Genomic DNA, 14,991 nt, shown 5'->3' with positions numbered 1-14,991 from the left:
GGAATAAACCACTCCTTTCAGTAAACCACTCAATTTAATGGAATAAAATAAACTTGAAAAGGAATAAACTTCGATCGAAACTTCAATCGGATCAAATAAGGTGTTCACATGAAAGCTTTCAGTCCGATTGAGCCGTCAGTCCGATTACTAAAGGATTATTTGGTTGCATGTAAACAGTGTCCGTTCAACACTGCCAAGAAAACACGGCCTTTGCTCGTATTCTTTATTTAGATCTCGTGTAACGTCATTTATTGAGCAGGAAACTGGAAAAAATCGGTATGTTTACATGCACTAATTTTCCTCACTCTGATTTGAGATTCTAAAAGTTCTGTTCAAAACGTTGCAATCCGATTCACAAATTACATGTGCATTTCACGTATTCCGAACAAACCTTCTGCGCATGTGCGTCAGGTGCCGTGTTCCACCCAGAGAGAGAGACAGTCTGCGTTAATATAACTGACAAGTTTGGGGTCCGTAGGTTTTCTTTTTGTTTTCTTTTATTCAGTATGGATGCATTAAATAGATCAAAAGTGACAGTAAAGACACTTATAATGTTATAAAAGATTATATTTTAAATAAATGTTATTCTTTTGAACTTTCTGTTCATCAAAGAATCCTGAAAAATAAATTGTATGACGGTTTCCACAACAATCTGAAGCTGTTTTCAACACTGATAATAATCATAAATGTTTCTTGAGCATCAAATCATCATATTAGAGTGATTTGTGAAGGATCATGTGACACTGAAGACTGGAGTAATGATGCTGAAAATTCAGCTTTGATCACAGGAATAAATTACACTTTACTATATATTCACATAGAGAACAGATGATTTACACTGGAATCATATTTCACTGTATTTTTGATCAAATAAATGCAGTCTTGGTGAGACTTTCAGAACCCCAAACTTTTGAACAGTATCTAAAAAGAAAGCTAAGCAAATATTTCCTAAGAATATTAGTACTCTTTCTTAATAAAGAGTTCATAAGACGAGATGTAAATAACCATGCACACATTCATAAGACGTAAACTCAAAACTGCACACATTTGCACAGGTGTATTTGAACTGAGAAAATAGTCGGATTCAAGTGTTTACATGCGTGATTCTTCCCCGCTGATGGGATTACTTCAGATCTACACCTTCAATCCGATGGAAATGTGCTTCAGATCAAGCTCAGTCGGATGGATTATGGTGTTCTCATGAAGGCTTTTCAGTCTGATTATAAACACTGTATTTGGGTGCATTTACTGAATCAGCTGCATAATTATATCAAGAACAGTGTTGGACTGACGATCAGGACTGAGATCCACATATTCTCTGTTCTTCATCTGAAGGGCAGAAACTGCAGCAGTTACTGTGGTCACTGCGTGTGTGTGTGTGTGTGTGTGTGTGTGTGTGTGTGTGTGTGTGTGTGTGTGTGTGTTTACTGACATTTGAGGGAATCCAGTGATGCATCTTACATTAAAAGCTATTGTGCATTATTGCTCGTCTGGAATACTTGATTGTGATTGATCGCGGTGTCATTTCTGTGGTATAAATGACGTTCCGCTCACAGAATAAAAGCCTTTACACTCCTCCTAATCAATAATTAATCTCCGCTCATTAGTCGTGTGTGTTAAACAAAACCATTTGCATCAAAGCACAGGCTGACAGAACACACACACTCTGTAATCTTCAAGGAACACTAATGTAAATAATAAGACACAAACACATGCATTTTTCTGATTATGATATTTTAGTACGGATCAGACTGCTAATTAATAACAAACGGTTCAGTCTTTAATCTCTTCCTGCTGTTGTAAGATGTGTGGAGGGGAAAAACAGCAGTCAACATAAGCTTTAATCCCAGGTTCTGGGAAAGGAGGAAGCGCTGCTCATTCCGGCACGACGTCTCCGATCCACTTGAGATACGGCGGGTTTCCCTGATCGATGGGTAAACTGATGACCTCCGCCACTTCATACGGGTGATTCGACCTGCACAACACACGTTATTTATTCAGCACTGCTGTGGAGTATTTATAGATGAAAGCTGAAGCTCATTTCTGTGTCACACAAACTTTCACTGCCAAACCCACTGCGATTAGCTTTAGTACTGAGAAACTCTGGAAATGTGTATTGTGTAGCTTGACATGTCGTGGATACCGGACATATTCAGCAAGAGCAGGAATCTTTGAACTCCTCGTCTTTATCATCTGAAACACATGTACAGAAAACTTGAGTTATCAGAGATTACATGCATTTGTCACTGGAAAGCAAAACACTGCAATACAAACCTCTACTCTACATTACTGTACATGACGAGATGTGAATGAATGCAGTGTTATTGTTCACTATTATTGTGTTACTGTATATTTAAGGGTTTTCTTCTCATTAGTGTGCATTATTCTGTCTAAAGACGGCAGCTGAGTGTCGGGTGAAGACGTGAAGAGTGCAGACGGGCTTCAGATGGGGGTTCGACACACACTGGTTTACGCCACGGAATAGAATAATAATCAGCTAATTGCGATTTCTTGAAAAGAATTTCAAGTTCATACAATGTAATTAGAATTTTATAACTTGCAATTGCGAGTTTATATTAAAAAAAGGTCAGAATTGTGAGACAAAATTCACGATTCTGAGGAAAAAAACTTTTTTTTGCAATTGCAAGTTTATATCTTAAAAATTCTGAATTGAGATATAAAAATGCAATTTTTCTCACTTTACCAGTAAAATCATCCTGACTGTAATGTGAATATCTGTAATGTACTGTGTATAAGCTCAAAGGTGGGAGTCCTCATCATTTCTACATGTGTGTCAGTGTTCTTCTGTCTGGATCTGCTTTCAGACGCTCTTATAGACGAGATTTAAACGAGTGAAACTGAATTATGCTTTAATGAAAATAAAACATTAATAAAGACGGAGATACAGAGCAGAAAATTATACGTTATTGATCAAATTAGCATTTAAACTCACCATCAGAACTTCAGTGTCTTCCTCGATCTTCCCCTGCCACTCGTACCTGCAGACACACACACACACATACACACACACACATCAGAACCATATACACACATCAGAACCACACACACACACACACACACCAGAACCATATACACACACACTCACATCAGAACCATATACACACAGTCACATCAGAACCATATACACACATCAGAACCACACACACACACACACACACACACACACACACACACACACACACACACACACACACACACACACACACACACCAGAACCATATACACACACTCACATCAGAACCATATACACACACACACACACTCACATCAGAACCATATACACACATCAGAACCACACACACACACACATCAGAACCATACACACACACACACACACATCAGAACCATATACACACACACAATCACATCAGAACCATACACACACACACACACACGTACTCGCACACAGCTCATACTCACACTCTCTCTCTCACGCACACACACTCTCACACACACACACACACACACACACACACACACACACACACACACACACACACACACACACACACACACACACACACACACACACACACATCAGAACCATATACACACACACCCACACACACACACACACACAGGTACTCACACAGATGTGATCTGCGGTATGATGTTCACACACGCCGCCAGCTTCTTCTCCACTATTCCTCTGAGGAGAGTTCATGAAAACACACACATTTATTCACACACTCACGACAAACACACACATATTTCACTAGGGGTGTGAAAGATATTCACAATATATTCAGTAGTGTTTTATTCTTAATATAAAATCAACATTAAGAGAGATGTTTTTATAACAGAGCAAAATATATGATCATCAATATCGTTGTTTATTGTTACATTTGTGCAAATATAATTATTTCTTGTGTTCATATAGTAAAAGAAAATATGCCTGGATTATTCAAATGTGTATTTTTACCTTTTCCATGAAACTATTTGAGTGTGTTCGGCCACACTGACTGTTTCTCTCTGGCTGAAAGTTATTGTAATATCTTTTAGATGCTGCTATATTCTATTTTTGAATTTTCTATATTTATTTTTATTTAAGTTAAACCTTGAGTAACTTTGCTGTGTTTTTGTAATTTGTATTGTTAAAAAAAAAAAAAGTGGATTTTTTTTCAATCCACTTAAAACTGAAATATGGCGCTAACCTGATTTATGTCAATCGAAACGATACTTACAAAATCGGCTAAATGTTTGTGATATCAGTTTCAAATGTGGAGCGTGACTCGGTTAGACACTCGGTTACACGCTCAGCTTCGGCTTCCCTGCATTTTCAGACTCCACATTTTTTGTAAAATACATATTTTGTATAAAATACTTAAGCTCTGTAGAAATGTTAATTACAACCAGCTGAAATAAAATAGCTTTAGGTATTTCATGTCTTTAGGTCATCGCACACTTTAGAGTCCGACATTTCCACACGTTAAAAGATTAACACGACCTCACGTCTAACGTTTACACACCGCCTCCGAAACTTTCGTCCGGCATAAAATAATTCTGATCAGGTTTGATTTTCTGCGTTTTCCGCATCTATAGAGCTGGTAAGTCCCGCCCCTTCCGCTAACCCCACTGGACCTCTAGGTTGAAAAATCGTCAATGCAAGTGAATGTGAGAAAATAATTATTTTCTGGTCCCGTTTGAATTGTGCCAGGAATGTGAACATATGTTGTCTGTGAATTTTTTATATAATTTTTCATGTTACGAGTTTGACAGTATATTGTATGATTCTTTGGCTAGCAGTTGTGGAAAAGACATAACGAGAAAGACTACATGTGGCCTATGTGACGTCACCCCATAACACATTTCCCCTCCACTTGTCAAATCCCGGTGCTAATGCTGCGATAATCTATGGAGACCGATCGAGATGCCTGTGTGTTCTGTACCCAAATGTCACCATTCAAACCAAATGGGCTGTTCTTTCTTCCGAGTCCCGTCTGATGTAAAAACTAAGTTGTAGTCCACAAAGTGCTCTCACACAGAGTCTAACCGTATCAAACTTCTACCCGCTAAATTGTAGCATTCTTCACACGAAAAATTATATGAAAAATTCACAGACAACATATGTTGACATTCATGGCAAAATTCAAACGGGACCAGAAAATAATTATTTTCTCACATTCACTTGCATTGACGATTTTTCAACCTAGAGGTCCAGTGGGGTTAGCGGAAGGGGCGGGACTTACCAGCTCTATAGCAAGTGTTCTGAATGGTGTTTCGACAAATCACAGCCACCGAATGACGAATACGAGATAAACCCTAGGAAACTGCAGGACTTAAGGCTGATTTATACTTCTGCGTCGGACCTACGCCGGAGCCTCTACGCTGTAGGCAACGCGTTAGTTTTCATTTATACTTCTGCGTCGTCGTCCGCGTTGACGCGCAATTACACTTGCAGAGGGAGCATGTGAAACCCGAGGGAGGGGTCCCAGCAGACCAATCACAGCGCTTGCGTCCACGTAGAGTTGACGCGTTGTTACATTTTTGGAGAGGTCCACGTCAGGGTACGCCGAAGGGTACGCGCGCTACACACAGCCTACGACGTAGCTATGGCGTAAGTTCGACGCAGAAGTATAAATTGGGCTTCATTGTGCACCTCATCAGAGGAAGAGAATTGGCACTCTCTGGTAACTTCCGGCTTCTGGACTGGCTGCAGTAACACGTCTCTGTCCATGCGGGGGCGCTCGCAGGCGAGTGCAGAATGAATGGGAGTCTATGGGGTTTCACCCCCAAAATCCACTTTTCTCAGGATGTAATTTTTTGTCAAGTAATTTGAAAGTTGCATTCAAAAGGGGGGGCTAAGATAATACACTCAGCTAAAAATTGCATTTTTAAGTTCACTTATCTGTTCTAAAGATCCGTAAAAAAAAATGTGATGACGTCACATATTTTCATACTGCCAGAGGTGCTGCTTTACGGCAGTTTCTGAGTCACTTCGGCACTTCCGCTTCATGGCTTCCTTTCTCGTGGCATCGGCAACGATAACACCAGCTGCTATTTGAGGCTCTTTCGGTTAATACACGAGATACAAAGAGTTCTAGTTAGCTAATGCATTCAGGTGCCATCAAACGGGGTCTCTGGTCGTAATCAGTCTCATTGATTCGACTTTTCGACTATAATCTATATTGAACTTCCTCCCATTCAGTCTGCGCTTGCCCATGATCACCTCCAGTGGAACTCTAATGGAACTGCAACCAAGATCGATACAATGGGGCTAATAGGAAGTGCCAAGGCTCTCCGTAGACGGGCTCTGACCTCATGTTCCCTCAGGACTCAGTGTGTGCACCTCATCAGTGTGTGCACCTCATGTTCCCTCAGTACCTGGCCAGCTCTTTGGCCACCGTGTCGTTCGGGCAGGTCACGAAGGCCGCCGAGTGTGTGCCAGACGAGTGTGTTTCTGTGGCCATGGAGAACGAGCGCGATCCGATCCACCGCAACACCGGCAGCATCAAAACACCCGACAGAAGCGACTGAACAAATGACACACAAACACACACACACAAAACAGTGACGTTAAAGGGATCCCAGACAGCAACATAGTGTCGGCCCAGATCCGGCCCACATGTGCCTTGTCAGAATACACACACTTGCGGTCTTGGCCACTTGAGAGTGTGTGTACGCTACAGGGAGTAAGTGTGCAAGACTGTACCATGTCTTAAAAATGCCAAATGGTGCGTTCAAGTCATCTCATAAAGATCGTAGTTACGAGTTGAGCGCACATGATCGCCGCCACAATGTCGTATATACGAGTGGGAAGCTCGGGATTTTCTTTAAAGTCCGCGTGAACCGGAAGTTGCAAATGACTTTTCTACAGTGTTGTGACATATTTCCAAGTGAAACGGAATATTGAACAGAGGGCAGAGTTTTACTCTAGCGCTCCTCCTCTCCATCTCTGCTCATAGCAGACTAATGGTTTGAGGGGAGTGGTTCAGCGTTTTCTACCCAAGCCGTCAAACTGACGTCATCAGTTTCACGTCATTCATTTCAGACCAGAAGTAACTTTTCAGACTTTGATTAAAGATTACCACGGCAAACTAATTTTTTCTGTGTATTAACTTGCACGGATTAATTGTTCACCACAAGACTAGTAATATGCTCTAACAAAGTAAATGGGGTCAATTTTGATTTCATGCCGACTTTAAGCCCCGATCTGTACGAGTTGTGGTCCCACCTGATGCACATTTATTTATTCTTCATTTTCTAGAACTAGAGTTTAAGAACCTTGCTGTATTTTTCTGTAATTAATTAAGAGAAAGTACACCGCCATCTTACTCCGACGAAAACGCTCCTGCCACCGTAACACGAGCTTCCCAGGAGGACTTGAATGCACCATTATACCTCACTGTTATTGGCCAGATAGCAGCCTAACAAACAGCTTACAGCCGCTTTAATTTAAGAAGAATGCCTTGTCAGAATACACACACTTGTGGTCTCGGCCACTTGAGAGTGTGTGAACGCTACAGGGAGTGTGCAAGACTATCCCATGTCTTAAAAGTGCAGTGCCCTTAATGCACACTAAACCCACACTACACTAGCGTATCCCATCATGCATTATGTTCGGGAACTCATGTGCCCCGAGATCGCGAGATGTCCAGGAAAACATTGCACTGTAATTTAAATTAATTAGATACATATAATTCAGTAGTAAAAACATAAAGTGTTGCGCAGTTTATTTGTGCAAAGATGAGTATAGTGTGTGTAGGCCTACTCTGTACAACATTTGCAACTGTTTTTATCACTTAATTAGAAGCACCACAATTTTAAATGTGTAATAAATAAAAGTATTGAAAGTATAATAAATAAAAGCTCTGCAAATACTTAAGTCTATAAGTGTGTCCCATCGAGTAATCAAAAGTTTTACACACACTTTGCAGTCTTTACACCTACTTCAACACTTCGGTCAAACAGAGGAAATACGTCATGCAAGTAGACAAGTGGTCAAGAGCAAAGAGCACAAGTGTGTGTGTGTGTGTGTGTATTTGGACAAGGCATTTGAATCCACACGTACCAGATGTGGGCCGGTAGGTGTCAAATTTAAATTATCCCATTACTTTTTTGGGCTTCAAAATATCAGGAACCATTCACTTCCATAATAAAGCTTGGATATTTTTTTTTAATATAGGGTGAATTGCCCTAAAATGGGACACTGTCTAATGTGGGACACCTAAGGTCTAGTGTAGACAACACAAATACAGTCAAACCAAAAATTATTCAGACACCAGATATCATTTTTTATATGTTTCACTAGTGTGTGCAGGACACTATAGTTCATTAATGCAAGTGAGGAGAGCAAAATAAAGTAAACTGTGACATATTATACCCAAATATTCTTCATTCAGTGACTACCAGTAAAACTTTGGGAGCAATAATGATTGGGACACTTTGAGCTGATCATGTTTAGCTGAAGTGTTTTGTCTTTAATTGCTAATGCTCTTTTTACACACAGACTGAACAAAATGAAGCATTGCTTGGTGATTGGTTGAGCTAAACTGGTATTATCTAATTGTGTAGTTAAATTTAACAGCTGACAGATATTCAACATAATTCATGTGTGAGACAGTCTAACAGAAGGACGGACAAAACCAGTCAAATATCAACTGAGTTCATAACTCTGAGTTCTGCTCATATTTTATTACCATTTTCTAAACTATAGTGAATAAACTGTGATAATGTGAGAAATGTTGAAGGAGTCTGAATATATTTTGGTTTGCCTGTAAATGCATGCCAGTGAAACTATGGGTTAGCCAAAGCTGTGGTGTCATGTAATCAAAATCACATGACCTCTCAAGAAGTTTCCAGTCATAAATGAGGGTATATCATCAGACAACCCAAATGTCAGTGACAGAGTTTTGACAAACTTGATATTAAGGAATATAAATTAATTTTAAACTAAACAATCCTGCCACGTTTTGGCCTAATGTGCTTATGAAATGTTTGTCCATCAAAAATTTGTATCACTTTGTATGTATAGACTATATATTTTTATCAAATTTTCAAGTGTCCCACTTTAGGACATGTGGTTTGGAAAAGTGGGACAGTGTGATCAGCCTAATGTGGGACAGCACTTCAGTCTGTCAGAAATGATTATTTACAGGGTTTTAGTGTTGTTATACTAATGCTGTTACTGAAGATGTTTAAGGTTTGTTCAAGATGTGGTTCTTTTTTTTTTAGCAAGTTGCAAGATTGTATATTTTGCCTTAGTATCACTTAAAAAAATAAAGATCTGTCAAAATAAACTAATCAGAGTGATCCTTAAATTACATCCTAGAATTCATCTTCTTCCTGACCATTTCTCCAGTCTTGGGTGGCTCAGAGTGGAGGAGAGGGTTTCTCAACTTAAACTGTGTTTAGTTTATAAGATAAGAAATAATCTGGCACCCAAGTATTTATGTGATTACTTTTCAAAAATTAGTGATACGCACAATTACTTTACCAGAGTGAGATCCACAGATTACAGGCCCTGCCGCTTTAAGAGCTGTGTGGGGAACTACTCTATACTCTACACTCTATACACTATACACTCTACACTCTGCTCTATACTCTATCTATACTCTATACTCCTTCACACTACTCTATACACACTACACTCTATACTCTACACTACACTCTACACTACACTCTATACACTCTGCTCTAAACTCTATACTCTATACACTCTACACTCTACACTACACTCTACACTACACTCTACACTACACTCTACACTACACTCTACACTACACTCTACACACTACACTCTGCTCTATACTCTATACACTCTACACACTACACTCTGCTCTATACTCTATACACTCTACACTATACACTCTACACACTACACGCTCTACTCTACACTATACTCTACACTATACTCTACACTATACTCTACACTATACTCTACACTATACTCTACACTATACTCTACACTACACTCTACACTACACTCTACACTACACTCTACACTATACTCTACACTACACTCTACACTACACTCTACACGCTCTACTCTACACTATACTCTACTCTACACTATACTCTACTCACTATACTCTACACTATACTCTACACTATACTCTACACTATACTCTACACTATACTCTACACTATACTCTACACTATACTCTACACTATACTCTACACTACACTCTACACTCTACACTACACTCTACACTATACTCTACACTATACTCTACACTATACTCTACACTATACTCTACACTATACTCTACACTATACTCTACACTACACTCTACACTACACTCTACACTACACTCTACACTACACTCTACACTACACTCTACACTACACTCTACACTCTACACTACACTCTACACTACACTCTACACGCTCTACTCTACACTATACTCTACACTATACTCTACACTATACTCTACACTATACTCTACACTATACTCTACACTATACTCTACACTATACTCTACACTATACTCTACACTATACTCTACACTATACTCTACACTATACTCTACACTATACTCTACACTATACTCTACACTATACTCTACACTATACTCTACACTATACACTACACTACACTCTACACTACACTATACTCTACACTATACTCTACACTATACTCTACACTATACTCTACACTATACTCTACACTATACTCTACACTATACTCTACACTATACTCTACACTATACTCTACACTATACTCTACACTATACTCTACACTATACACTATACTCTACACTACACTACACTCTACACTACACTCTACACTACACTCTACACTACACTCTACACTACACTCTACACTACACTCTACACTACACTCTACACTATACTCTACACTATACTCTACACTATACTCTACACTATACTCTACACTATACTCTACACTATACTCTACACTATACTCTACACTATACTCTACACTATACTCTACACTATACTCTACACTATACACTATACTCTACACTCTACACTCTACACTACACTCTACACTACACTCTACACTACACTCTACACTACACTCTACACTACACTCTACACTACACACTACACACTCTACACTCTACACTCTACACACTCTACACTCTACACACTACACTCTACACTCTACAGCTGTCTTGGGGAACGGCTTACCTTCAAACCTTAAACTGTTGAGCTCTTCCTATTATCATTTTAAATTTTAAATAAAAAATTGGTTATTAAACTTATAAAGAAAAAAAGAAAAGAAAAAAGAAATAGAAATCCTTGAAGTAGTAGGAATACTGTATTGTCTGCTTGTCTATCTGGGAATTTAGTCCTTGTTTATTTTTTATGCCCTCTTCCTTCATTGTCCTCAATGTTGTTAGTCCATGTACTGTTACTCATCTTCCATCTTAAGGACCACAATGGAAACAAGCCTTTGGGCTTTTTTTAGTTTTTATCCTTTTGAACACTTCGTGTTGATTGTTGTTGTTCAATAAAGTTTTCAATCAATCAATCAAAGCCTTCAAATAGCCTAGGCTATGCTTAATGTGTGTATGTGTTTGTTGTTAAGACGAACTAGAGAACAGTCAGGAACTGTGACTGTGCATTTAACTCTTTATCTGTCTACACAACATAACATAGGCCTATGATAATAGTTGTTTAACGTCTTGATAATCAATGCATCAAAACTATCATAATGTATTATTTGTCTGATGAAGTTCAATTCTCCATGTTTCATCCTCCCATAACCAAGAGAATTACTAACCTAAGAAGATTTTACTATTCCACATGAGTCTGTGATTTTGGCCTTTTCAGCGTCCCACATTAGGGAACCGCAGCTCGTCTCAGGCGACTTGCACTAATATGTAATTTCTTTAATGAACATGTTTTCTGCATTTTCTCTTTTGATTTGATTAGGACACATCCTGTTTTTTTTTAAAAATGGTATTGGATGTGGATTTAATGTTTAGGCTACACATCACAATATGTCACAGAAATGCAAAAAATGTCCCATATTTATGGCAATTCCTCCTAACTGTGGTTGTGTTCGGCTGAAAGAAGAGAGTCATACACACATCGGATGGCTTAACACACACACACACACTCACCAGACAGCAGAAGCTCAGCGCTCCTCGCATCAAACCTCTTCACCTGTGCAGGTAAAGCAACACTTTAGACTCACAACAAACTTCTCGAGTAGTTCAAAACCTTGCTTTCACTTGATGGATGTGCATGCATCTCTTTTCCGTACAACAACAGTTTGTGTCTGTAAATCACCATAAAGTGCATCACAACATTTTTATGACGTTTTTATTTGGTTACTTTGTGTTTGTTTGTGTTGTCTGGAAAAGAGCTCGAGAGACACACTAACATCAGTGAACACTGAGCTCATGCAGAGCTGTTATGCGTTTAAGCGTTCACTTCAGCACTGTAAAGCTGTTTATAAGTCATTAGAACGAAGAAAGTAATATAATAATGAAGAAAATAAGCATATCTCGCTCACCCTCACAGACACTGACTCTGCCGTAAAGCGTCCGCGACTGTCGTACAGAAGCAGTGCCAGAGCCGCTGTAAAGAGAGACTCCGAAGTCGACACAAAAAGCGTAATGCTTCGGTTCACTGGGGAAGAGACAAAATACTGTTTTTAACGGATGTCAGTGCGAGACAGACGTCAGTACGTCGTAGTTTGCCACTATTTATCTATGTTTGGAGTTTACACCGCAGTTTTAGGCAGAGTCGCGGGAGATCGGAAGTTCCCGGAAGTAAAAACTCCACTCATTTTCTCCATATGGAAATTGATTTTTAACAATAACTTATAAACCATTTAATACAGTCCTACTGTGAGTTCCAAGGATAATTGACGGTATATACTTCTGCTGAAGCCGTCAACCCGAATTATAACATAATCGTGCTGAATTCGCACATTTTAACAAACATACTAAGACACAAAAACAAGCTTTCAGACAATAAACAAGTTATAGTTCAATAGTCAAAAAAAAAAAAAGAAAAGAATATAAAGAAGACTAATTTACCTATTGAAAATGGGTTGTCAAGAGATGTAAAAGAAAGAAAAGAAAAAAAGAAAAAGAAAAACAAGGGAGACACAAAAAATTAATAAAAGCATATCATGAAAGAATATTAAACATGGCACAAATTGTAGATGTTTTTATAGCTGTCTATTTAGTATTCCAGTACAAATTAAATTCTAGTTTGAAGATATCAAAGCGGGGTTTACTTTTTGTATATTTACATTTATGGATATAAAACTTTCCAATAATAAATAAAAGGAGGTTAATACAAAAACTTGCTTTGATTAGATTCTTATCATTAATATAAAACCTCAAAATAATGTCTGTAAGATTAGGAAAAATCCCAGAACACATTTTGGACAATCAGGCATTAACATTACTGCAGAAAGACTGAGCAACAGGACAGTCCCAAAACAAACGGCCTACAGTTTCAGAAGAAACTTCACAAAAAGATGATTCCGTGGTGAAAGACTACATTCCCCATCATTACAGTATCTCTGGCAGCGCTATCCACGCTCTCTCGTTCATTTTCTGCTTTATGTTTTTTATTTATCACAACCATATTTTAATACAAGCGAGTGTTATATATAAAAATATATTTTTTTAAAGTGCCAAACGTATTGTAATTGATCTGAAATACATAAAGTACGAGCATGTCGTAAACTGTGCTGTTAACGGAAGTTGCGTAGGTGCTACGTCACAGATCAGCTGGTGTCTTCGGGCGTGCGCATATACAGAGAGGATCCGCGTGTGACTGACTGAGAAACCCGAGTTCCCGCTAAAGGTAGAGAAAAGTGAAATAAAACAACTCTATCTGAGTTTCTTCGCGAGTTGTGCTCGTGTGTCCGTGATGACTAGTCCACTGCGCAAACTGACGTGTGGAAGAACCGCGCGAGTGTGAAGAAAGCAGTGCTGATCTCAGTCTGAGCCTCCATTCATCACTACTGATGTGCACTTGTGTAATAGAAGACTGATGCATTAATCGTGCTCATTTATTTATTTATGAATTATCACCTGTTTTCTCAGATGCGCGTGAAGGGCTCGTGGATATTCAGAGGCGAGGAATCGAATCTTCTGGAGTCGACTCTCTACGCGAACCGAGCGACTCGAGGTCCAGCTCAGGTTGTGTCACAATCCTCCTGTATTTTCTCTCACATGTGTGTTTGTTGTGATTTCAGATTAAGATGAAAGAAACTGGAGGATCTTCAACATCTCCAGAGCTCAAGTTGGCTTGAAAGCATCGTTTAATGCATGTCACTGCTCTTCTTGTGAACGATTCATCCGTACATGTTTGTCTGCCTCCGACCAGTGGAGTAATCCAATCCCGAACGACATGTTCTTTCCTGTTTAATTGCCATTTCACTCAGAAATGTCACCATATGGAAGTATAACTTGTGTCTTAAGCTGCCGTAACACTGAAACTGAGTTTATACTTCACTATATGCAGATTAAAGACTGGCTAGTTCTCAATAAAGCTCTTGACCTGCTTTAAAGATTGTAGGATCTCACTTGCCTTTCTTCATGGTGATGTATTTTATTAAATGAATATGTCCATGACTGAACTCTAGAGTCTCTCCAGGAGGTGGCGCTCTACTGTTGATGTACACACACACACACACACACACACACACACACACACACACACATACATATATCCTCTGATCTGATATCACTTCAGTTATTCTGGAGTTGTTGATGTGTATTCATTCGTTTATTAGTGATTTCAGTCGCTCTTGATGTGCTTGTGAAAAGTTGAACATATTTTAAATAATCGTTACTCTCTCATTTCTTTCCAAGCCTGTATGAGTTTGTCTTCTGTGGGATTAAGGAATTTTACAGCTCAATATTTTCAGTTCAATTACATCAGAAAACATTGGATCTAGACTAGCACACAAGCTGTGTTTACATTCACCATGAAATCAAAATGGACAATTATTAATAATTATAATTTGAAATATTGCTGCATTTCTGGTCATTGATTTATGGGAGCGCATCATTATAGTTTTAATAATGT

The 14,991-nt window shown here is 38.8% G+C and overlaps 1 protein-coding gene and 1 long non-coding RNA gene across 3 annotated transcripts; one reads left to right on the top strand and one right to left on the bottom strand.

Moving 5' to 3' along the window:
- Positions 1-1,717: 1,717 nt before the first annotated feature.
- Positions 1,718-12,564, bottom strand: LOC309473971 (protein CutA homolog). 2 transcript variants are annotated; one of them, XM_082136266.1, is made up of 7 exons: positions 12,452-12,564; positions 12,057-12,099; positions 6,346-6,494; positions 3,611-3,670; positions 2,954-2,999; positions 2,077-2,193; positions 1,718-1,975 (listed from the first exon to the last, which is right to left on the bottom strand). In XM_082136266.1, exons 2-7 carry the CDS (start codon positions 12,084-12,086, stop codon positions 1,958-1,960), a joined length of 420 nt encoding a protein of 139 aa, XP_081992392.1. In that variant the 5' UTR covers positions 12,087-12,099; positions 12,452-12,564; the 3' UTR covers positions 1,718-1,957. The 2 variants fall into 2 exon arrangements, with proteins under 2 accessions (XP_081992392.1, XP_081992391.1); XM_082136265.1 differs by having other exon boundaries at positions 2,144-2,193; positions 12,452-12,563.
- Positions 12,565-13,655: 1,091 nt separating this feature from the next.
- On the top strand, positions 13,656-14,470 carry LOC309474817. The gene is made up of 2 exons (XR_014197432.1): positions 13,656-13,761; positions 14,004-14,470. It is a non-coding gene; the product is annotated as an uncharacterized lncRNA (long non-coding RNA).
- The last annotated feature ends 521 nt before the right edge of the window (positions 14,471-14,991 follow it).

The sequence above is a fragment of the Leuciscus leuciscus genome, assembly GCF_965113295.1.
Source record: "Leuciscus leuciscus genome assembly, chromosome: 14".
NCBI lineage: Eukaryota > Metazoa > Chordata > Actinopteri > Cypriniformes > Leuciscidae > Leuciscus > Leuciscus leuciscus.
Note: the sequence above shows the minus strand (reverse complement) of the source record. Positions and strands in the feature narration are given on the sequence as shown.